The sequence below is a fragment of the Pipra filicauda genome, unplaced genomic scaffold, assembly GCF_003945595.2.
Source record: "Pipra filicauda isolate LSUMZ 115617 unplaced genomic scaffold, ASM394559v2 scaffold383_size682061_pilon, whole genome shotgun sequence".
In the NCBI taxonomy this organism is placed as follows: domain Eukaryota; kingdom Metazoa; phylum Chordata; class Aves; order Passeriformes; family Pipridae; genus Pipra; species Pipra filicauda.
In genome coordinates, this window is record NW_024104513.1 from 368,224 (window position 1) to 392,160 (window position 23,937).

Consider the following 23,937-nt stretch of genomic DNA (forward strand, 5'->3'; position numbering starts at 1 on the left):
GGGAATGTGAGGACTGAATGACACCTGACAAAGTCAGCAGTCCTTCCCAGAGCTTGTGATTTGGAGCTAGTTTTGTAATTTGTTTTGGAAGCAAAGCGAGTTATACTTGTTTGGAAAAATGTAACTTTCTGACATCTTCATCAGATTATAGTATTTTTTTCATATGTGAGGACAGGTAAGAAATTTTTTTCTATGTAATCTTGAATTAGATTTTTTAAAACTGTTTAAAAATGCAGAATACCTTTTACTGGATGTCACAAAGAACAATTTACGTCAGTTCATTTCACTTTGTAGAGCGAGATCCTACTTCAGTAATGAATGATATTTATCTTTGTCATCCTAGTGGCTATGTTTGCAGATCTAAACAAAGCATTTTGTTTCCAGAATGCTAGTTGTAATCCAGTCAGAGGATATTAAGCAACTTCCAGGATTAGACCCTTAGTTAAAGTTTGTTCTCTTCAGTTTCATATTTCCTTCGGTCGGCTGCTTGAATTGTCCTTCTATAGTTTTGCATTGGAGTATATCCTGTACAAATAGGGAAGAGATTTTGACCTAGAAGGAGAGACCTCTTATTAGTGAGCATACTTTTAAATTACAGTAGCTATCAGAAGCATCTTGACATTTGATAGATAGCATCGTTGCTGTATGGGTTTGATTCAACTTGTTACTTAAACAAGCAACCTCCCACCCTTATTTCTCAAGGAGAAGCTGAAGATCTTTCTGATTTAACTTCACGCATGCCACTTTGGATATATCTAGTGTGTTTGGGATGTTGCTGCTGGTGTTAAACTGGAGGATTTCGATGCATTTGCATCAGTAACTGCATTGTAAACCTCCCTTTCTCCACAAAGCCAGGTTCATCTGTAAGGCACCAAACGACACATGGATCTACTGCCCTTCGGCAGATGCTGTAGTGCTTGTGCAAATGCACAGAATCACGGAATCAATCAGGTTGGAAAAGATCTCTGAGGTCATTGAGTCCAACCTATGACCAATCACCACCATGTCAACTAGACCATGGCACCGCGTGCCTCGTCCAGTCTTTCCCTGAACACCTCCAGGAACGGTGACTCCACCACCTCCCTGGGCAGCCCCTTCCTGGGCAGCCCCTTCCAATGTCTAATCAGTCTTTCTATGAAGAAATGGCCCCAAACGTTCAATCGGAATCTCCCCTCGCGCAGATTAAGATATGCATTAAAGACAATTCATACAATTGTGTTTGGTTTAGATTTTCATAAAAGTGGCTGTAGTACATGAAAAAAAATAGTTATATGGGACGGGAGAGAGAGAGAAGGGAAACACATTTTTAGCGCGAGAAAGAACCCAGAGTACTTCCCGCGTCCCCCAGCGCGAGCCCCAGTGCAGGGGCGGGTCCCGGGGGGTGACGGCCCCTCTCGGGCGGCGCCAGGGAACCCCCGGTCACCCCGTTCCGGGGGGTCTCTCCCGCCGCCCGTCCCGCTCCCTCGGCGCTGTCCCGGCCCCGCACGCGCGCCGGCCCCGCCCCCCGCGCCCAGCCGCCCAATGCGGGCGCGGCGGCCCCGCCCCTCGGCCCGCAGCAGCCAATGGGGGGCGCGGCGAGGCGCGCGGCCACCTGCGGCTGCGGGAGCACCTGAGCGGGCGAGAGCAGCCGACAAAAGCCGTGGGAGCGGCGGGTGCGCGGCGCTGCTCCTCCCGACCCGCCCGGCCAGTTCTGCCGCCCGCTGCCTCCGCCAGACATGACACAGGACTACGACAAGTGAGTGAGCCAGGCGGGGGAAGAACCACCGCGGCCGGTCCGACCGGTGCCGCCACCCCGCCGGGGGGCTGCGGCGAGAGGGGCTCGCCGCCCGGGGCTGGGCCGGGGGAGCCGCTCTGCCGGAGTCCGCCTCCCTCCGTCCTCTCTGCGGGGGAGTGACCGGAGGCTGCGGTGGGGCGGTGCGAAATGGCGGGGGGCGAAGGGGGGGCTGAGCCCCGAGGGGGGTCCTACGGCGCCGCGGGGCCACCCTGGCGGCCACCCCGCCCCGCGGGGCGAGCGGCGAGGCCGGGCCGGCTTTGAAACCCGATCCCTGCAGCGAGGCGTGGGGCCGCCCCCCGCCCCGCGGGGCCGCGCCTTAAATGCGGGCGGCACCGGCGGCGGCCGCGCCGTCCGGAGCAGCGGGCGCGGAGCAGCGCCGGGACCCCCTTGTGCTGGGGCCGAGGGACCGGGCCGAGCCCCTGCGCCGCTGCCCGGCGGCCGCAGCGGCCCCCATGGACTTCTATGAGGCGCATCCCTCCGGCAAGGTGGACTTCGGCAGGTAAGGGGAGCTCCCGGCGAGCTCGGCTGCGGCGACCCCGGAGTAGCCGAAACTGGGTGCGGAAAGAGTTAAACTGAGCTCGAGGTGTGTGTGCTGTAACTCCGTGGTGTTGAATGCGAGACGTCGCCTTCAAGCGGATCCCGGGCGGTGTTTAAAGATTCCAGTCTGTTCCTGCGCTTGTCACCGTGTCCATCTGTAGACGGTGGCCGTGGACGCTTGAATGCCCGAAAATGGGGTAACTCTGAACTGATTTGATTTGAAGAACCGATTATAAAATTGCTATACTTTGAATGGTTTGTGACTCAACGCACTCCTTTCCTAGGGAAAGCATAGGTTTTTACCAAAGTTTTTATTTCAGTATGCTACCCTATAAAGAGGACTCCAGTGCAGCAGCTCCCTAACTCGTCTCTGTGATTAGGATTTTTCATAGGTGTTCTTATTTCCAGTGACACTTAGTAGATAAGGCTGTAGCAGTTTGGTTACGTGCACTTCGCTGTTCTGGCACGCAGGAGACGTGAAAGAAATCTTCGGTGCTGCCTCAGCATTAGAGGTGTGCGCTGAGCAGCAGCAGTTACAGCGCGGCTCGGGCTGGGCAGCCCTGAGCGTCGCCAGGTAAATTGCAGGGTGAGGGAGAAGAAGGCAGGATCCTGGATCAGCGAAGTAAGTAGGAATAGTTTCTGTGATCTGAACACAGAGTGTTGAGGGCTGGGGGATCCTCGCAGGCAAAGAGAGAGTATCTGCTTTTTGTAATATTTCTCTGTTCCCACTGCATTCACGTAGAAAATAAAATTCAGAAATTATTAAAACTGCAGTAGGAAAATTAATTCCAGCCTTTGCTGGGCGCATCTACTACTTTGTAAGCAGATCCCCATACCAGTTATCTTTTAAAACTTAGGAAAAATATGTTTGCCTTCTCTTATTAATATATTCTTGTTTTCGTGAAAGAAGCTGTGTTTCTCCTAAAGGATTAAGTTCCTGCCAAACCCTGCACTTCTCCTGATAATTCTGCAAATAATTTTTTCAGCATTGTTTGTAGCGGGGTGGGTTACCTGTAGGGCAATGTGCATTATATTTGTGTGTTTCAATGACAAAGAAATCACACAAAAATATGTAGGTTTTGCATTTGCTATGTTTCTGATTAGTTGCTGTTTTAGTTCTCAGTATTTTTGGTTCTTTCTTGGTTCTCTCTTTGCATGTGTGTTGCTTTGCTGGAGGGAATCAGCTTAGTGCTGTGAGTTCTAGCAAGGCTCTTACCCCTTCAACTTACAGGGATGGATAAAGTGAACTGCATCCAGGTTACTTCCAGTTACTTTTTCTCTGTGAGAGTGTAACTGGAGGATTTACCCATTTGCAATGGATATTGGAGGCTTCTTATATCACATTGTATAAGAATAGGAGTTTGTATCATGTCCCTGAAGAAAATTCTGCTTTGTCTTCCGCTGCTCCCCTGACTTTGATAGAAAGATGTCCTCAATACCAGAAGTATCTGCATTGTGTTGCGTACACAAATATGTGTGAAGACCTAAAGAAAGGGCTTGGTGCAAGAGCTTGTCTCCTTTGTCATCATTGTTTGCTTTTTGCCAACTATATAATACTGATTTATAGCCAGAAAGTGCTCTTACAAGTCCTGGAAACTCCCACTTGCTTTCAGTGTCTTCAGCTCAGCCAAGCTGTCCGATGGAAGCTCAGCAAGATGACTTGTGTAACTGATAAAGCATTGAACGCGTAATTTGCTTTGCAATCTTTTTGGTAGAAGGTGGTGATAAATGTAGGATACTGCTAAGCTGATTATAGTGATTAGGGTATTTCACAACTTTCTGTTTCACAACTTTTTGTACTTGTAGTATATTTCAGTCCCTGAATGCATCTGGGTAAATAGATGCAAAGAATGCTTATCTACCAGGGAAAGCGTGTGATGGTGGTAGGGAACTGTTTTTTATGGGGTTAGTTGTTTTTAAATAATTATTTATTTATTTTAAACTATTAGCAGTTCATTAAAGATGACAGCTTTGGGATTATTTAAGAAAATAAAGAGGCCTCCCCTTCTCCCTCAACCAATCTACAGTAAATTAATATTACACTTGCACCAGAAAAAAACCTGTTTGAACTGGTTTAAAATTCAGATTTAAACATTATCTTGAACTGACTTGGAAGAATAAGCATATATTTTACCAATAGAACAAAAAAAAATACTAAGTTGTCTGGGCTGGCAAGACAGCATTTTCTGCACATGTCCCGCTTTTGCCTGTGGGCAGAAGGTCCAAGTTATGTTGGAGCTTTCCCGTTCTCAACAATCTCAAAATGTTCAGAGTAAAAATAATTTCTTTTTTATATATTGCAACATAAAGGGAATAACTCGGATTTTTTTCTTTTTTTTTGTTCACTTATCTGTTGAGGGTGTTTCAAACTAGTGTCATGGATTATTTCAGTGGTAACCAGGCAGTAAATCTTTTGGTTTCTTGTCAGAGGAGAACACTTCTATGTTGATTTCAAGTTCTCTTGACCAGTTTCCCTGCATAGTCTGTAACTAATGGGTAGCTTCTAGGTGGTGTTTTTAGCTTAGACACTTGAAAGCGCTGGAGGAAAGAGATGTTTTGTTAATTCACATTTCCTAGTTCCATGTGGTAACTGAAACAGGTTGCATCTTGGCAGTATCACATAGGAGGCTTGGTAAGTGGTAGGCTAGTGTGTGTGTAACTCTTTCTGGGTTGGATTCAGAGCATGAGCAGGTCAGGTGCAGTCTTAAACGGCTTTGCCTTTTTATATAGGCTGGTGTAATCCATCTGAGTTTGGTCAAATTAATCCTGATTTACACCGAGCATGAGTGAGATCAGAATTAGGTTTCTGGGCTTTTTGTGTTGACTAATCCTTTTAGTACACTGAATCAGAGTGTGAACCCTGTGAAACTGGGGCAGCTTATTTTGAAGAATTTACAGAATGTTTTTCATGTGTTCTAACAGGTGGCTTTTTTTATTTCTTCTTTTTTTTTATGATTCAAGTAAAAGACCCGTGTTGGTTCTTCAGAATGATTCTCTCTACTCTCAGAGACGTCCTTACACCAATGAAGATGAGGCCTGGAAAACCTTTCTTGAAAATCCCCTTACAGCAGCTACCAAAGCTATGATGAGCATCAATGGGGATGAAGACAGCGCGGCTGCCCTGGGACTGCTGTATGATTACTACAAGGTAGATTGGCGTGGGTACGCTCTGGCAGCCGGAGGAGCTCTTGTTCCACTTGTAGGAAAGGTGTCATTTGCTAGAGGATTTTACAGAATCTATGAATAGATCATGAGGACTTTAAACGATGTGGTTTTCAAAGGGAAAAAATTCCACATCTCTCTTTCTGAAATGTGGTTTATTTTTAGCTCAGTAAAATAAGATCCCCTGGATCTTAATGTAAAGGTTTGGTAGCACTTTGCTGCTTTTCAGCTTCCACAGCACTTTCCTTGCCTCTTGACCCTGGGCTCTGCAGAAGGCAGTGAGTTATAGAAAGAGTCATGAAGAATGACACTTTGGTACCATATCCCTGTCTGAATGTAAATATACATGGAGAACGAAACTTCTCTTCTTTTGCTCATGTGGTGGACCATTGGCTTTGGCTGGGGCTTTGTTGTGTTACCTTAGTCTCAGCTGATACTAAGCTATAACTACAGATTTTGGGTGGTGTGTGAGGCAGAAGTGTCCACCTGAAGGAGTTGCTATCTTCATCTCTCTAACCCTCAGTGAGCTTCAGCTGCTGTAATCTGTTAATCCTTTGGCCATTGTGGTTCTCTTCCCCAGTGTTCATGGTCTTCTTGGAGACATGTGCCTTCCTAGTTGCTCACAGCTGAATTAAGTGGTCAAACAGATTCTGGTCTGCATGGGGTGCATTTTGCTGAGCTTTCTTTCCTAAATACCAAAAGTATAAGCCAGGGTAGTTGTCTCCGGTCCAGGTCAGAAGAGACCAACAGGCATTTCCAGGCAGGGAGGGGTCCTGCTTGTGTTAAGACACCTGTGTTATGGTGGCCTGGCTTACTGGGTGGAGATGCCTGTTTTTTCTTTGCTGAGCGTGCAGGAGTCTGACTTGGCTCTCGTGCCTGGCATTTTGGCTAGTGCTTTCAGCAGTAGTGAGTGGAGTTGCCAGCCTCAGTGTGTTCTTCAAGCGCAAGGAGAGGTTGCCTGGTGCAGACAAAATCCTTGCCTGCCCTTTTGAAAAGTTGAACACATCTTATGTATCAAAATATTCTTGTAATGCTTAATATGGAGATTAACGCTCCACACACACACACGACAGAATGCCACAGACTCACTGATGTGGATGTTATTCAGCTAGTTTTGTGAGAAAACTGGCTTTCTGCTTTGTGCCTGTGCTTGCTATGCTTTTGGGGGAAAAAAAAAGAAGAAACAACAACATGCTTTCACTGGAACAATTTTAATCCACAAAATCAATTTTGATCTCTAAACCTGTAGATTACAAAAGGAACGTTGATGTTGATCCTTCATGCTCAGCAAAGCAGAAGAGATTTGCTGTACATAAATGCCTAATTCAGGGTTTCCTCTTATGTTTGGGTATCAGTGGGTGTACAGAAAAAAATCAGTGGAAGAACAGGTATGCTGCACACCTGGGTGAAGCAAAATAGTTAGAGGTTGAAAGATTTATTGTGGGCTGTTATGGAGTAATGTTGGAGAGATGATGTCTAGGCAGTTCTAGTACACCTCCTCTGCAATATTAAAGGCAGATGATGAGATCACTTTTGTATTAAAAAAAAAAAAACCCAAATCAGCAAAACTAAACAACTTTCATTTCCTTCCATTTGACTACTGGGTTACCTTGATTGCTCAACTGTGGTTAATAAGGCCTTATAGGCAACACATTTTGAGAAAAATCTATTATTTGGGAGCACTGGCCAAATGCAGCTTGAAAGACCCTTGTTTTTCAGACTAGCTAGTGCTGGTCTCCCAGCAGTCTCCAGCTAGATATTCTCCAAATTTTGCTGGTTACCACAGAAAATCTGAGAATTCTGGTGTTATTGGAGATTCATGGTTATGTAGAAGAATGAGGACTTAGTTTTCACTCGGGGACTGTTTAAAATAGTATGCTGTTCATGCAGCTATTCCATCAGCCTTTGAGTTAGCACTAAAGTGGTAATTCTCCATGCTGGACCCAAGCTGGCAAACAGAGGCAGGATCTGAACAGGCTTTAGCAAAGGAGAGTGGTGAGAGTTCACTTGTCCATACACCAGAAGGTGTTTGCTTTCCTTGTTCAGGAGGCGTGTTGAGGGTGGCAAAAGTCCTGGGCCCTACGTGTGGGTTGGCAGGGGAGCTTGTGTGGACTTGCTGTGTGGCTGAGGGGACCTGAGCACCAGGGCTTGTGCCAGTGGTTGCAAGAGCTGTTTGGGTTGCTGAGGCACTGGCTGTGTGCTCCGTGCAAGAAACTGAGCCACCACAGCTCCAAGAGTTCATGGTCTGTGTGCCTTGGCCTTGCAGGGCAGTCAGGAAAATGGGTGTGCATATGTATGGATGAGGTTACTTGTGTGATCGGTGTTTGTGTTTTCAGGGCAAATCGTGTCCGTGGCATAAAATATGAGGAGCAGTATTGAGCTGTCTTAAATCCAGAGAACTGGTTGTTACCTTTTGTTTATAAAATATTTAGTATAGCTTGGGCCAGTGTGTTGTGTGTGGCCATGCACAAATATGAGCTGTAACATCTCAATATGCTTATTGGACCTGGTCCTCCACAAATCCCCTGGTGTCCAAGAAGAAAGGAGAGCCTCAAGTGGTCTTAGCAGGATGGCCTAGAGAGCATGTGTTCCTGGGGAAGTGGCTATGGAGCAATGTCCTTTCACAAGCTTTGAGTTCATCCAGCAAACTGAACTCTGCCAGCCTGCAGAGGAGTAATCCTGCACTGCAAGCACAAACCTTGGGAAATCTCCTGGTCCTGCTCACTCTGGTGCTGATGCTCCAGCCAAGGATGGATGGCTTTCTGCACTGGTTTTCCCACCACCTGGTGCTGACAGGAGCCCAGGGCTGACACAGCTGACCAAGTCAGCTGCAAGGGGATCCATGGGGCATCTCCTGGGATGGGCCTGGCATCCCCAAACCCTGAGAATACTGGTCAGGTGGTAATGTTAATAATGACTGGCCATCAGAGAGTTACACTTTCATAATTTGACCAAAAGGCTCTGTTTTAAGGAGGTGTTTTTTTTTAATGGGAGTAAGAATTGAATTATAATATGTCTTAAATTTCCCAGGTTCCAAGGGAGAGGAGATCTTCAACAGCTAAACCAGAGGTAGAACATCCAGAACAAGATCATAGCAAAAGGTATTATTTTTTATTATTGCTTCTCTGCTTAACTCCCTTCCCTCCTAGACCACCAAAGCTGCTGAAAGAAAGTAACTTGCTGCGCTGTTGTGTTGTGCTGGAAGAGACAGATTGTTTGCTTTTACTCTGTGCCTCAAATTCCTGTGTTGTCCCAGGAACAGGATGGGGACTGGAGAACAGTGTGGAGAGCTGAGGCTCAAACTGCTTCTTGTTGCCATCCATCTGCTTTCTGTGTCCTAGTGTCACACAGTCAGCATAGCAAAAGCTGCTCTCTCTAACATTAGACACAGTCTGGTAGCTCAGGCTACAGCACACCCCTTCCCCAGGCTGTGGAGATCGCTGGTGACCCTTTTATTTTTGCATGAGGTTACTTCAGTTACTCTCTGCAGATGTTGCTCTCAGGTACCAGCAGCATTGCTGTTTCATGCATTGGGCTGGTAGGGAAGGACTTCAAAGTGTTTGTGGTTTAGTTTTGGGTTGGTATTGCTTGGACTTCCTTTGTATCCGCTGGAACTCCTTTCTTTCTTCCCCTTCCTGCCCTCCCTCTCAAGCAGAAGATGATATTAAGTGAATAGTACCAATGTGAGATTCACTCAAGCCAGGCTTCCACTTCTACCATCCTCTTTTTTTGGACAGATTAGAATGCTTTAAGGACCCAAGGTGAGGTTTTGTGATCTGGCTGAGCTGATTGAATACCCTGTTGTTTAGAAGAGCAATCTGGTTCCCACTGCTCCCCTTGTACCAGCTCTGGTCTTACACTGACCCATCGCCAAACAGGGAAAAAAAGGTGGCTTGTTCCAGCAGAACAAGCTGAACGGGTTCATCAGGGAAGCAGGGGAGCATCAGAATTGGTGCAAGGGAGCAGGCAGGACCACTTTGTGGGGAGGGAGAAAGGGAGGGCAGGCTGAGTTAGTGGCTACTAGCTGTGAGGTCAGCTCAGCCACAGATCTCAGTGTTGTCCTGGCAGAAATGAGTGTGGTGGGGTGGAGAGCGGCAAGTTATGCAAACCACTCCCAGGAGTCTCAGTGTGGATTTTCCTGGGGGTTTGTGCATGAGAGAGGGGTGTAATTTCCCTATTAGTGCTTCTCGAGTGGTGTGCAGTCCTGGGGCAGAGAAGCAGCAACCTTGCTCTCAGTCCTTCTCTGTCTGCCAAAGAGCAGTTCCATGGAGCCTTGTGTGCTGATGCATGGTGGGAAGGGCCTCGAAGCACTTAGTTTTGGACTGCTGTTTTCCAAGCAGTGAGGATCTGGGCTGTGAACCCTCACCCTTTGCTCCAGGGTAATTCATCTCCAAGGTGGGCTGGTTAGCAGTGGGTGAGGAGTTTTTGGTTTTTCATGTGTTTATCAGCTTTTCAGATTAGGATTGAGCTGTTCTGCACAAGCAGGAGAGTTGGTGTCAGATATCCTTGTCTAAAAGGCCGAGAAGTATTTCTAGCTGTTGCTTAATGAGAAAATAAGCTGTATAACTTATGCATGATTTCTTTTTGCCCTTTTTAGGAACAGCATCCCAAATGTGACAGAACAATCGCTCATTTCTGCTGGAGAAAACAGAGTCCAGGTTCTGAAAAATGTGCCTTTCAATATTGTCCTTCCACACACGCCCCAGATGGGCATGGACAAGCGAGGCCACCTCACAACCCCTGACACAACAGTCACCGTTTCGATTGCCACGATGCCCACCCATTCCATCAAAACGGAGACGCAGCCCCACGGCTTTGCCGTGGGCATCCCACCGAGTGTCTACCACCCCGAGCCCCCTGAGCGAGTGGTGGTCTTTGACAGGAACCTCAATCCTGACCAGTTCAGTTCCAACACCCAGCCCCAAAACTCCCAGAGGCGCACACCAGACTCCACCTTCTCGGAGACTTTCAAGGAGGGCGTGCAAGAGGTACCAAGAGAGGCAGTTGCCCTGTGTATGTCTGTGTGTGTGTGCCTGCACGTGTCTTGATCTGGATGGAGAGATCCAGTTCCACCTTTAACTGTTCTTGTTACATGAATCAGAAATCTGTCCAGTGGTTTAGGAATAGAAGACTTTCTCAGAAAAGTGCATAAGTATAACTTAAAACCTTCACGACGTGAAATTATTATCAAAAGCAAATGACTAATCTTACCAGTGACAGAGGCTTTGGCTTGCATACTGTGGAAATGGTTATCTCGATCCACAGCACTGAGCCAGGTTTTGCAAGAGTTTATCACTCCGTGGTGCCTTTGCAGGTACCAAACTGAAGTGACTATGTCTGTAAGCTTCCTTACTGCCAGTTTCTAGGTGTGGTGTGTATCAGTGGAAAACAGTTGGATTATGTAGAGGCCTTGAGTGAGAGTTAAACATGGCTGAAAATCTGTGGGGTTTGTTTTATGGTACCAACTGAAAACAACAGTAGTGTTGTTTGATTTTTAAGCCAAACCTTAAAGAGCTATGTAGCTATGCCCTTTCTTTGAGATTTGGGAAAGCTTTAAAATGTTGCCCTAAGCTGACTCAGAAGGCTTGTCAGATGTTGTTCTTAGCTGACACCCAGAAGTTTTGGATTAAAACACTGCTCAAGTGTCCTGTTTGTACAGACCAAAAATCAGGTGTTATCTGATGATCAATTTGCTTGCCAGAAGTTCTGTGGTAATGAGTATCGGTTTAATCTTGACTTTTCTTGTTGCTGTTGTGTTAATTGTTGTGTTTTGTTTTGTGTCTACCCCAGGTTTTCTTTCCTACCGAACTGAATCTGCGAATGGCCAACATGAATTCAGAAGATTATGTTTTTGACAGCATTTCTGGGTAATGCTTTAAGGCCCCCATTTGCCCGTATCTTCCCATTCTCTTACAGTTGTCCACAAGCAAACGGTACAGCTCATGCCATTCTGCACTAAGTCTGTTAGATACTGGAGGTGCTGTGGATCTCAAAACCACAACAGCGTCTGCTCATCTGAATTTCACAGCTGAAAATCCTACCTTTGTCTTTAAAGAAAACTACTTTCAGGAAAACTACTTGCAGGGTTGGAAATACACCCAGCTTCGGTCACTGACCTTGCACCAGTGCCCTGTCCCCTGGGAAGGTGCAGTGCTGTCTGTCAGCTTTTTGGTGGTCTGGGAGTTTGCTTCCAGCTGTGTCCCTCTCCCTGGTCAGCTTGTCTTATTCTCTCTCTGCTGGAAATCTACAGCAGAAATAGGAACTCATCTGAATTCCAAGGAAGGGGAGCAAATTAGTTATTTGATTAGTTGCAGTTGACCAAGAGGGCCATGGCCACCGAATAGCTTATTAGCTTGTGAATTTAATTAAATTGCTAATAGATACTTTTCTGTTCTGTGAAAGCAGCTTGCTGCTCTCAGCCTGAATAGGGACCTTCCAGTCTTGCCTGCTGATGTGTCTTGGGATTTAGCTTGCCAAGAACTTCTCTTAAATGTTCATTCATGAAGGAAATGATTGAAAAAGGGGCTCATCCTGTTTTCCAACTTCCTTGCCTGTTGATGGCTTAGTGAGTCAACTAACGACTTTGGAATTTCTCCAAATTAAATGTGGAATGTTTAGTCGGCTTTCCAGGAAAATGCCTTAGCAATCACTACCCTCTTTGCTCTATAGGAATAACTTCGAATACACTCTGGAAGCTTCCAAGTCCCTCCGACAGAAGCCTGGGGACAGCACAATGACCTACTTGAACAAAGGTCAATTTTACCCCATCACGCTGAAAGAAGTCAGCAGCAGTGAAGGAATCCATCACCCCATCAGTAAAGTCCGAGTGAGTGGCAGCTTTTGTGGTTTCTTGGGAAAGAGGGTGTGTACAGTGGTGGCCTTAAACTCTCCCAAAGTGCAGTAATCTAAACTAGAGCATTAGCACTAAGGCCAGCTTACCCGCGCTCTTACGTCAGCGTTCGTTCCTTTGCTGTCCACCTACTTCCACACCAGCCCATCCTGGCTCAGTCTGTTAAGAAGTGGTGTCAGCACTTGTGTAAAGGTGATGCAACACCTGGAATGAGATCCTTGAATTCTAGTTAGGAGAGCAGCTCTGCTCTGTTGATGACCCAGAAAGTGATGCTGTCTGCCTTCCAGTTTGGCAACAGTGTGGCAGGTACACTGTGATGCCTCAAGTGGGAAAGCCTAAAGCAGAAAACCTGATACCAATGAGAACTTCCAAAACAAATGTACTCTCTGGCCTTTTATCTTTCACATTTTTGTTATTTATTTTTTTTAATCTTTCTCTCCCTCTCCTTTCAGAGTGTCATTATGGTCGTGTTTGCTGAAGACAAAACAAGGGAAGATCAGCTCAGGCACTGGAAATACTGGCACTCAAGACAGCACACGGCCAAACAAAGATGCATTGACATAGGTAAGGAACACTCTCATTGCTGATGTCAAACTTCATGCCTAATTCCTTGGCAAGGTTTGGTTTTCTGCTAAAGCTTTGTTATTTTAAGGAACACTCTCTGCTATCCATGGGTTTGCTGAAAGCCCAGAGAGAGCTTATGATTGCTTGGAGCTAATGCAGTTTTTAGGACTCCTTAAAGAAGCTGATCTTTGGAGGATTTTGGTTGGTGGTCTTTAGACGTTTGCATTAGGAGATCTAACACCCTCTTTCAAACAACAGTTGCTTTGGTATATCCTGGTGCTTGCAGCTAAATCGCAGCTTGTAGTCTCAGTGTCTGTCCTAAATACTGTATTTCTTCAAAGGACAAGATCCTCATAGAAGTACCTCAACACTAATGATCCTCCTTCCCACAACTTTGCTCACAACTGGTCTTTGGTACATGTGAAAAAAGAAAACACTGCAAATTTCCACTTGCCTCCAGACAAGGCTGGGGCTGGCTGACTTCCAGCCTTCTCTGGCTGAAGGCTGGGTTGTACTCGTCGTCCCTTCCTTCTGTGAATCAAAGCAGGGATTAATCACCTGGCACTTAAAGCAGACGCGCATGCAAATCTTTGTTTGTTATTGAAGGAGTTTATTGAGAGCTTTATGTCCTTGCTGTGCAGGGTAGAGTTTCCTGCACATAGCAGGTTATGGCACAGAACACCTGATATCTGGGATATCTTCCTTTCTGCAAGTCCCATTTTCCTCCTTCCTCATGTTTGTTGGGGTTGTTTTGTACAAGAACCATTTCCGGGCTTTTTAATGATCCATTCCTAAGTACAGTTCGGCTTCCTTTGCTGAAGAGTCGCAGTTTCTGGCTGCTTTGTGTGATTAAGGACTTCACGTAGTATCTCTTCTTCCTCTCCCTCATGAATCCTTCTTTCTAACAGCTGACTACAAGGAGAGCTTTAACACCATCAGTAACATCGAGGAGATTGCTTACAATGCCATATCCTTCACTTGGGACATCAACGAGGAAGCGAAGGTATGTGACCACGATTATATTTCCTGTCCTTTTAGCAGATTCAAGGGCTGGGGGAGGGGAAGGGTGTGTGGCCTACCTGGTGATTAGCATGTAACAAGTTTGTTTACGCTCTTACATTAGGCAAAACCTTCTGGCTATTTCTTAAGAGGGTTTGGATGTGCAACTGGGAGAGCTTTGCAACTGCTTTAAGGTTCTTGGCAGAACTGCCTGCCTGACAGACAAGTACTGACAGAAGGAAGCACTGAGCGTTTCCAGAGCTGATGAAGTGGTGCGGGAGGTGTGATGGAGCATAGCTGGGCTTGGCAGTGAGCACAGCCTCCTGAAGGATCCCTGTGGGAGGCAGGGGGCAGCTTCTGAGGGAGTTAAGGCTGTAGCAATGGGCTTGCGTTCAGCAGAAGAGGGAGTAGCAGCTGCCTCTGAGCTCCCAAAGCATGTGTTGCTTAAACCACAGATCCCAACACCCAGTGACCTATTTCAAAGTAGAGCAGCCTCCTGGTGAACCCTGGTTTGATCTTTTCTCAGAACTGTGGGCACTGTGGAAGGTGTGTAGGTAGGGGCAGCACCCCTAGCTAGTAGCTAACTGCAGCTGTTTGAGCCATTCCAGCTTTTGGAAAAGGCCTGTATATCTTCAGATGCAAGGACAGCAGGTCAGAGAGTCGAGTTAACTCAGTTCTAAAGGCATTTCCCACCAGTTTGTTGCTGGAATCAAAGAGCAGAAGTTTTCTTTGGAGAGTTTCATTACTGCTTGGATTTTCATGAAAAATTGGGAATGGTTCTCCTTCAATTTTTGGAGACTGGCTGTTCCCTTGCTAGTATGTTATGTGCTAGTCACCAGCATCATGGGGAAAACTACTGGTGGCTGCAGAGTGCCATATCTAGGGAGAGCCTGGCTTGGAGGACATGGGAACTCTCAGTAGAGAACACAGGTCCTTCTCTGGAGCTGTGTGTGCCAATGTGCTCTGCAGGAGAAACAAAGGCTGGTGTCACTGCACAGAGCTCACTCTCACCATGAGCTTTGCTCTGTGCTACACAATAACTATGGAGAAAAGGTTGTATGGGGAGTGCTGTTGGGTTTCAGCTCTGTGGGAGACGTTTAGGATGCTTGGCAGGCAGCATCCATGAGGAGCTGTGTGTGCTGCTGCTGAAAGTGCTGCCTTGCACCATGTGTGACATTGCTTGTGAAGCTGGCGTTGAGTGCCGGGCTTCCCTGTTCACCAGGTTTGGCTTCAGTCAGGTTGAGAGGGCTGGCAGGGAGGGCCTTACCTGCTGGAGAATGCTAAAAGGCTGACATGATTTCTGAAACATGAAGCACTTCACTATGTGAACGAGCAGATGATGCTTCAGAACGGCAGTCAAAAGGAGTCAGTAAATATTCTCAAAGTGTTATCCTGCTGCCACAGCCAGTCAGACATTTAACAAACCTGGGTAGTCAGTGTCTATAAGATACACAAAGGCTTAGAATTTGCACACAGGGGTGGATCGTGGAGACAGAGCAATTCAAGTCCTCGGGGAGATGGAAGCACTTTCTGCAGATGCCTCTCTACTGGCTGAGCCATTCTGCAGCAGTAGGGGTGGGTCACTAACCCAGGAGCAGGGCTTAGAGATGGTGCTGAGAACCCTGTGGCTGCCCCAAGGAAGGGCATCCCTTCCTACCAGGTAGTTATTGCCCAGTCACTCTACAGACCTCTGAATGAGTAGCTTCAGTCTATGATATAGCATCTTTAAAGTTCTAAGGACCCTCATTGTGATACTTCATCTCAGGACTGAACTTCATGGGATGAAGTCGTGGTGGGGAGTGTGAGACAGACTGGTTTGGTAGCTAGAGAGACAAATTTTCTTCCAGATTCACAGTCTTAGTGTGTGAGATCCATATACTGTGAGTACTGGTTTGTATGAACCTGCAGAGGGGACTGTTGATACCAAATGTGCAAGCCTTGGCTCCTGGTATCAGAATCATATTAAGACAAAAATAGTCTTGACTTCAGTGTTTAAAGAATTGCCATTTTTAGCTAGTGCTCTGTGTGTTTAAGTGTCTGTTTAACTTCAGTATTTTCCCTGAGTGGATGTGTTTTGTCAATGGTTGAATTTCTCACCAGTAGAGCTGCAATTCTTTCTCAACTTCTGTGATCTTATCAGGAGATGTCTGAGCCAATTTCAACAATTTTTATTGCATGGTTCATTTACCTTGCATGCTCTTGCTCTCTCCTTTCCCTCCCCCGCTGCCCCCCCCAACAGTAGTCTTAAAGTGTATGAAGAGAGCAAGGATTAGACAGAGCTGAGTTTCTAATGCTGCAGAAAGTCCTTTGCAGTAATAAATAGTGTTTTATGTTTAATAACAGCAGAAGTGCTGCATAGATGGTATGTTTAACCAGCCAGCAAGCCTTTGATTATTAGAAATTTGCTTCCTGAGCCTTGGAGTTACCTGGACCAGAGCCAGGTGATTCTTCTGGGCTTGCTGCTTCTCCTGTTTCCTTCTCTTGCTTTTGCTTCCAGTTTGCTGTGGGAATGATTTGATCCCAGTGTCAAGCAGCATTGCAGCAGTGTCAAGTGGGAGGTGATGAGGCTCTGTGTTTGGGATTTCTGATGTAGTTATTCATTTAAGCACCCAGGACTCTGGATGTGTGTCATATTTAATGTAGAAGTAGCATATTATCACAAGGAGTTGCCCCTAGCAGCTCGGGGACCAAGTTCTTGCCTTCTTGTGGGCATATGCAGGGATATTGCACCTCTGCCACCTTGTCTGTTCAGGAGGGTGTCACCTGCCAGACAGAGTGCTTTGCTGGTCTCCTTAGGGCGCTATGGGGATTTAGTAAACTACACCTTTCTGGTGAAGAAATGCTCCTTTCACACAGTGAGTCATGCGCTTCCTCTGTAGCAAGGAGAATGTGTGGATTTTGCAGCTGTGGAGTTGTGGGATGGAAAAAAGAAGTTTGAGATGCCCTAGCAACAAGTATTTCCCATTTCCCAGTTGCATTGTGCTGGGAGAGCTGAGAGCAAGGCCAGGGCTTTGGTCACTGGATGCATCGGACATGCCTGGCTCTGCATGGATGGGATTGTCACACAGCTGGCTGTGTTGTTGTGCTGTTTTGTGAGCCTGTGGGTGTAGGAACCAGGAGGATTTCATGCATGACAGATGCTTCCCACCCTGGGACCCAGACCGTATCCATAAATTTCAGAGCAAATTCGCTTCTCTGGCAGCTCCCCTCTGCCCTCTTCTGTTATTTTGGGACATCACAGGATCTGCTGGAAGCAGCCGCTTCATAGAAGGGGCTGGGTTAAGTATTTTCTGACCTTTGCAAGAGTGTATTCAAGCTGGAAAAGGGCCCAGGATCCAAAGGCTCCTTACTCTGAGGCAGTGAAGGGAGCCGAGGGTGGGGGAAGAAGGCCAGGCTTCGAGAGGAAAAGGCAAACTGCCCTGAAGTGGTGCTGTTGAGATTAAAAGGAGAATGCAGTCAGGGTTAGAAAGATTGCCAGGAAACACTGTGGAGTGATGAAGTGGTAATTCAGATGGGCTTTCAGGTGTCTGTGTTAGGGGTGAGGTCTGATCTCATCACCTCACAGACCAGGGAAGGGGGAATAATTGGATGAGGAGACAATCATGCTTTGCGAGAAGGAAAGGGAAGATGGTGAACTGGAAAATTAATAATGTTAGATGAACTGGTAAGTTGTTGAATGGGATATTTAAGAAAGCCAGTGTAGCTGCTCAGTCAGGAGCCATCCTGCTTGGGTGGAAGTGCGATTCGATGAGTCTGACAAAGATGTGTAGCTGATACTTACTTGCACGCAACAGGTAGCGCTGGAGTTACCCTGAGGCTTGTGGAGACTTCAAACAGTTTCCCACCCCATCCTGGGTGTCTGCCGGGTTGGGCAGACAGTCGAGGTGGGGTTCTTCTCCTGCAAAGAAGCTTTTAGATGTCTGAGTATATACTCGTCATCTTTCACATCTATGACTTCATTAGGGACAGGGTGTCTAGAGCTGGGATGGAGCTTTCTCTGGAGCTGCCTGCCCCTTGTTGACTAAGCAGGCTTGGCCATCTTTAAAATGGGGATTTTAAAGGTAGGGAAGAGAAATAGTGTCCTTGCAGCCCTTTTTGTATCTTTGACCTCTGTATGTCAATTAGGAGAAGCGTTTATAGATTCAGATTGTGAGTTTTTGAAGTTGGGAGCCATCTCTTCCCAGGTACAACACACTTGGTTCCCCATTACAGGTCTTTTAATGAAAATTGCCATTATGTGCATGGTTAAATGCACATTTCATGCTGCTCTTCATACTGTTGGCTGTTGTTCTGTTACCTCTACTGTGTTACCCGTTAGGCTGCGAAGCAAATTCTCTGTCCCTTAACTCTGGCCTGGGGACATGGCCTGCTCTCAGGTCAGCGGCAGTTGAACAATCTGGACAGATTGGTTTACCCAGGGTTAACTGGCTTTGTTGGATCCTGCTTTGCACAAATCTTGTCTGAGCTCCTGCCCTGTGGAGCAGGAGGGTTGGGGCCTCCTGTCTGAACAGAGCGAGTTGTGTGCGTGGTGATTGCGAGATCCTCCTTGTCCTGTTTTTGTAGCTCTAGCAGTGCAAAGACCCTGCTGTTGTGCTGGGGCACCCCTTCAGTGCTTCCCAATGGGTTTCTTCTGAAACACAGCATTGCTTCCAGCAGCTCCCAGAGAAGGGCCCCTTGGAGGTCTTCTGTTGGCTTGCTTAAGGCTAGATGCTGGGACTGTAGCCAAAAATGATGTCACTGCACATTAAGGGTTCTATTGTCCTCCTACTCTTTCCCTCCAAAAAAAAGGCATTGTAAACCAGATGCTCCATGTGAAAAGACCCTTTCTACTAAGAAGGGTGTTAGTGTAACAAGCATTTTGAGCTGGAGAATATCATGGTAGAGCTTTTTGCTGCCTTTTCACAAATGGAAGGTGCTGTATTATCTCTTAAGTGATGCCCTGAATGACAGAACAATTAATCAATGCTTCTTTTTTTTGTCTAGGAAGAGTTGAATGGTCCTATATTACAGTAATTTGCGTCTAATTTGGGATGGCTTTTCGAAATAGCAAATTGGGCAATGAGGGTGGTCTTCTTGGCATATCCTCTCTTGTCTTGGCAGGATTTTTTTGTTCAGATGAGCTCAATTTTTGGAGAGGGTGGATCTCTTGCTACAACTTGAAGTGAGGCTGGGCTGTACGCTGATTTATTTTAAGAGTTTATTCTAGCATAATCCTTTCTTGGTGTTCACTGTAGGAAGAATTTCAACTTTTTTGACTGATGAATGTTGCATACATTTATATGGATGCCATTGTAATGAAGCAGCAGTCATATGCCTCATTAAAGAAGGTGTTGCCACCTTCAGCAGCATTGAGGAGGTACAGGTTTGGCTAGTTGGAAATGAAACTATGAAATGTGATGAGTCAAACATACTTAAAGGGAAGAGATTGGTGTGAAGCCAAGGCTGCAGACCACAAATACTTGGAGGCACAAGTACACACAGCCTTTGGAGCAGTGACATAGGAAAGTCATAGCAAGTATTGCTTACCTGCCTCTTAACACACACCTCTCCCTGCTCTGTCATGGATTTTCTGAAAAACAGGCATATGCTGCCCTTGATTTTAAGCATTGTCAGCTAGAACCAAGTTTTCAACTCACTGTATTTCTTTCAAACTTGGTGTCCCAAGTTCTGCCATTGTCTGGTCCTTCCAACTATGGGGCTCATGATGTATTTCCTAAAGCTGAATGAAAAGTCTCCTGACATTAGCTTCTCTGTAGAGAAAATTAGTAGGAAAATTAGGGTGATCTTTTTTTTTCTTTTCTTTGCTTTCCTTTTTATACCTGATGGTTACTCTTCCTTTTCAGCCATTTTTGTGCCTTTGTGGATTTAATTCTTGGTTTTGTCAGGGTTTGGGGTTTTTTTTTTGGTTTTTAAGGGGCTTTTATTGGTGGTGGTGGTTTGGAAGTGTGAGTTTGGTTTTCTGTGGGGTTTTTTGTTTGTTTGCTTGGTGGGTTTTTTTTCTCTCCATATTGCCACTTTTTTGCCAAACTGTTGTTTTTATTTTCTTTCCAACTAACCTAACAAAACCTGGCCCCACACCTTTATCTTATCAAAGCACGGGGTGGGAGGAAGCATCAGTATGACTGGGAACCTCTATCCCCAGGTTTCCCATATGTTGTGAGCAGAGACATTGCTATATTTCCTTGCCTTGGAACAGGTTGGAATAACAATCAGCATTGTTCTTTGTGATCAGGAATATGTATTTTCCTTTCATTACCATGCATTTTTGTTTTGTTGATGGGGTGAACTTGCTAGGAGGATGTTCTCTTATCTGGAACTGGGTGATATTTCCCACTTGTCATTCCTTGGTGTGGTGTGGGACCCATGGTAGGCTCTGTGTCAGTCACCCAAATTGGGCTTGGTACGTTTGAATGCAAACTAACTTCCCTGGGCTGCGAGCAGGATGGTTCTGAGTCTGACTGGGTGGAGCTGGAACGGATGCAGCCCTATTGCACATCTGCCAGACAAGCCTTATTTGGAGTGTCCGATCCCAAAGGCAAGAGGTGGCTGAGGAGCCCACAGGTGCATGAATTGCCCAATTTTTTTCTCTCTCTCTCCTGGCTCACCTCCTGCTGATGCAAAACCTGTGGTGCATGTGGGAGGTGAAGAAACTAATGTGAGAGCAGTAAGATGAGGCACCTCTCAGGTGATCTGTACCCAAGTGTGGGTTTGGGTTTTTTTTCTTTTAAAGACAGAAGAGTCTTCCCAGCATTGCTTTTCTAGGACATGCCTTCGTGGTGTGTGCAGGCAGACCTGTGCTTGCCTGCCTGCACTCCGAGCTCCCTGGCTCTGACCCAGAGCCAATCCTGGAAACCATGTAGCTGGATTGGCACAAGGCAGTGCCCAGGCTGACAGCTCTGCCTCTTGGAAGGGCTTGGAACTGTGCTGGTGTGATTTAAAAGGAGTTTGGACTGGAGATATTTTGTATCCAACCATTCGCAGCATAGGTGAAACGTATGTGGACAAATGTTCAGAAAACGCCCTTTATTTTTTCCTTTTATATTTGTCCAAGCATTTAGAGAAACCATATGCTTTCAGCTATGAGCACTGAAATAACCAACTTCAAGCTTCTGGGTAGTTTTTCTTTACAGGAGGGGGAGACACTGCCTTTGTGTCAGGGAAATGGTCTCAGGACCCACTGGAATCCCTTTGTCTGCTGTGTTTTGGGCAGAACATTGAAACTATTTTAACCAAGGTCAAGAAAAACAATATCCAACTGCATTCCCTGGAAAGAAGCTCATCACAGTTTAATCTGTCTCTGGTTGTTGTACTGTATGCTCCAAACTCTGTATTCTTTACAGACACAGTAATCCAAAATGAAAAGCATCCTGACAATTTCAAGTTGAATATAACATAGACCGAATATAATATAAGTTGAATATAACATAGGCTGGAGCATCGCTTCTATGAAGTCAGGCTGAAGAGTTGAGGTTGTACAGCCTGGAGAAGAGATGGCTCTGGGGAGACCTTAGAGCACCTTCCAGTACCTAAAGGAGACCAGAAGGAAAGCTGGAGAGGGACTTTTTATGGGGGCTTGTAGTGATACAGAGCAAGGGGGAATGGCTTTAAACTGACAGATTTAGATTAGATATTAGGAAGAAATCTTTACTGTGAGGGACTAAAACAGGTTGCCCAGAGAAGTTGTGGATGTCCCATCCCTGGGTGTGTTCAAGGCCAGGTTTGATGAGGTTTTGAGCAAGCTGATCTCGTAGAAAGTGTCCCTGCCCATGGCAGGGCGGTTGGACTGGATGATCTTTAGGGTCACTTCAGCCCAAGCCATTCTGTGGTTAAAATGAGTGTCTTTTGCCTACTAGTGTCAGAAAAGTTAAAGTTTTTATCTGAATTTTCAGTAGAGAAAGAAATATCCAATGTGCTTGGATTGGTGAATAACATCTTAATCCTTTGGGTACAAAAATATAACAGAGCATAAATAGGAGAAGGTAAATACAATTTACCTGTCTTCTCTTGAAATGAAAGCCATGTGGAGCAAGGTGATCAGACTGGAAAAAAATCCCAAGTCTGCCTCTGTAGGGCCTTATCCAGAAGGATGTACGGGACTTTGCACAATAGTGTGACCCATGCCTGTGTCTGGGGACTGGTCGGAGCTCATGGTGTGCTTGTACCCAGTGGAATTGCTCACCATTACCTATGGCAGCCCCAGATGTCACCGGTGTGTACCTACGTACCGCTGCTTTTCAACTGTGCTCTGCAGTGAGTCAGATGAGGCTGTACAAGGTGACATTTCATCTAAAGCTGCTGCATATGTAGCCTTTGGACTAACAAAATTGCTGGTGCTTTTTGTGTGACAAAAGAGTACGGCGTCCAAGATAAACCAAGGAGAAGAGATCTGGGTATGCAAGCCTTCATTTAAAAAAGGCATCTTTCATCTCGCTGACAGTGAGGTTCCTGCAGGGCTTTGATTGCCCTTTAATTATGCCTGTTTTTCCTGGTTTGTTTGAAAGGCAGATCTTGTTAGAAAAAGGTGCTGTGTGGAAAGAACTTGGCTGTCTCTGCTGCCCTTCCTTGAGGGCACACAGCAGAGCTGTCGGATTAATTTTTTTTTCTGCATTATTAAAATGGAAGATTGTTTCTTGTAGATTTGAATGTAGGCACGGTGTGTTCCTCCCAACTTAGGTGAGGAGGGGTGTAAGGGGTCAGGTGGTTAAAGCAGGCTGGGAAGTCATGAGGTCTGACTTCTTCCCACGTTAGCTTCCAGCATGATCCCAGAGGAGGTGCTTTAATCCTTCTGCCTTCGGTCTTTTGTTGTGTGCAGCTGGGCCACTGCTCATCTGCCCCAAAGGCTGCAGGAATCTCAGCCTAGTGTTGGAGAAAGGAGACTCTAGTGTGTTGGGGTGAATGCCAGGTGTGGGGGGTTAGCAGTTCGTACCAGCTCACGCTTTTTGTGCTGTTCGGTGTTTCATCTGAGACCCCACCATTGTGGAGCCATTTGTCTCAATGACTGTCTTGGCTTTCATAAGCAAGAGATAGAAAAATCATGGAAAAAAATTAACAAAAAGTAAAAGAAAAATAAAGTCTGAGTTTGTTGGAGAGAAAAGCCTAGATATATGATTCCAATATAGACTAAAAACTTAACTGCCGAGCAAGCAAAATTACTTGAGAACAGGTTTCTAATCCCTTTAGAAATCTCAGTTTTAAAGAAAATCTGGGTAACTTTTGAGGGCTTTACTCATGTTTGTAAGTGCCCAGGCTTGACAGTGCTCTATTTTTAAGTGCTGCCTTTATGTCGAATCTTGGGAGGCAAGATGAAAATGGTTTGGTTTTTTTGTTTTGTTTTTTTTTTAAGTAACAGCAAATCTTAATATAGCTGAGAATGCGGAACTGCCTTTAGAAAAATAGGTTGAACACATGAAAAGGAATCTTGCTCAGCAGGCTGAAGACGCAGAGCAACTTCTGCGGTTATGTTTTTCTTTCTTCTGGCAATTTTGGGGTGGGGATGTAGCTGGCACAGTCACTTTGCCTTATGTTCCTTTTTGAATGCAAGTCAAATCTTCCTGAACAAAAAGCACCCGGCTGAAACTGTTTTAGCCCAAGCTGGAAGAGCTGTTTGCTAAAACTCTTGTTTTGTGAAACTTGAGGTATCCTGAAGTTGCTCAAAAATAGGAGTTACAGAATGAGTAGGGAGAAGTATATGGTCCTTTTGTACTGGCTCAGTACAAACAGAAGACAGGCTGGTGGCTCCCTGTAGCTTCAGAGAGGTGATTAGGTTTTAGTTGTCATCTCCTGCCTAGAGTCCTGAAGACTTAAATGGTATGAAAATGAAATCAGCTGCTTAAAGCCAAAGCTAATCAAATGAGGAGACTCTAAAGCAGGAGGATAATCTTTGTCATCTGACAAGCAATCCTGAATTCCCATGGGATACCCATGCAGCTCCACTGTAGTAACATGCATCTGTCATGCAGAGACTCTTTGACCTTCAGCCCAGTGTGGTGCATGGGCTTTGTGCGGCCAGTAAGCCATAAAAACTGAAAACAGACCTGAAGTCTCAAAAGAG

The 23,937-nt window shown here is 45.9% G+C and overlaps 1 protein-coding gene across 1 annotated transcript in view; it reads left to right on the plus strand.

Annotated features, from left to right (window-relative positions):
- Positions 1-1,626: 1,626 nt before the first annotated feature.
- GRHL1 (grainyhead like transcription factor 1) overlaps positions 1,627-23,937 on the plus strand; it is a 39,191-nt gene continuing 16,880 nt past the window's right edge. The window contains exons 1-8 of the mRNA XM_027713405.1: positions 1,627-1,735; positions 5,273-5,459; positions 8,504-8,574; positions 10,071-10,461; positions 11,264-11,340; positions 12,143-12,299; positions 12,776-12,887; positions 13,796-13,890. Of these exons, the coding sequence (XP_027569206.1) occupies positions 1,716-1,735; positions 5,273-5,459; positions 8,504-8,574; positions 10,071-10,461; positions 11,264-11,340; positions 12,143-12,299; positions 12,776-12,887; positions 13,796-13,890 (1,110 nt within the window). The 5' untranslated portion in view covers positions 1,627-1,715. The remainder of the gene's footprint in view (positions 1,736-5,272; positions 5,460-8,503; positions 8,575-10,070; positions 10,462-11,263; positions 11,341-12,142; positions 12,300-12,775; positions 12,888-13,795; positions 13,891-23,937) is intronic.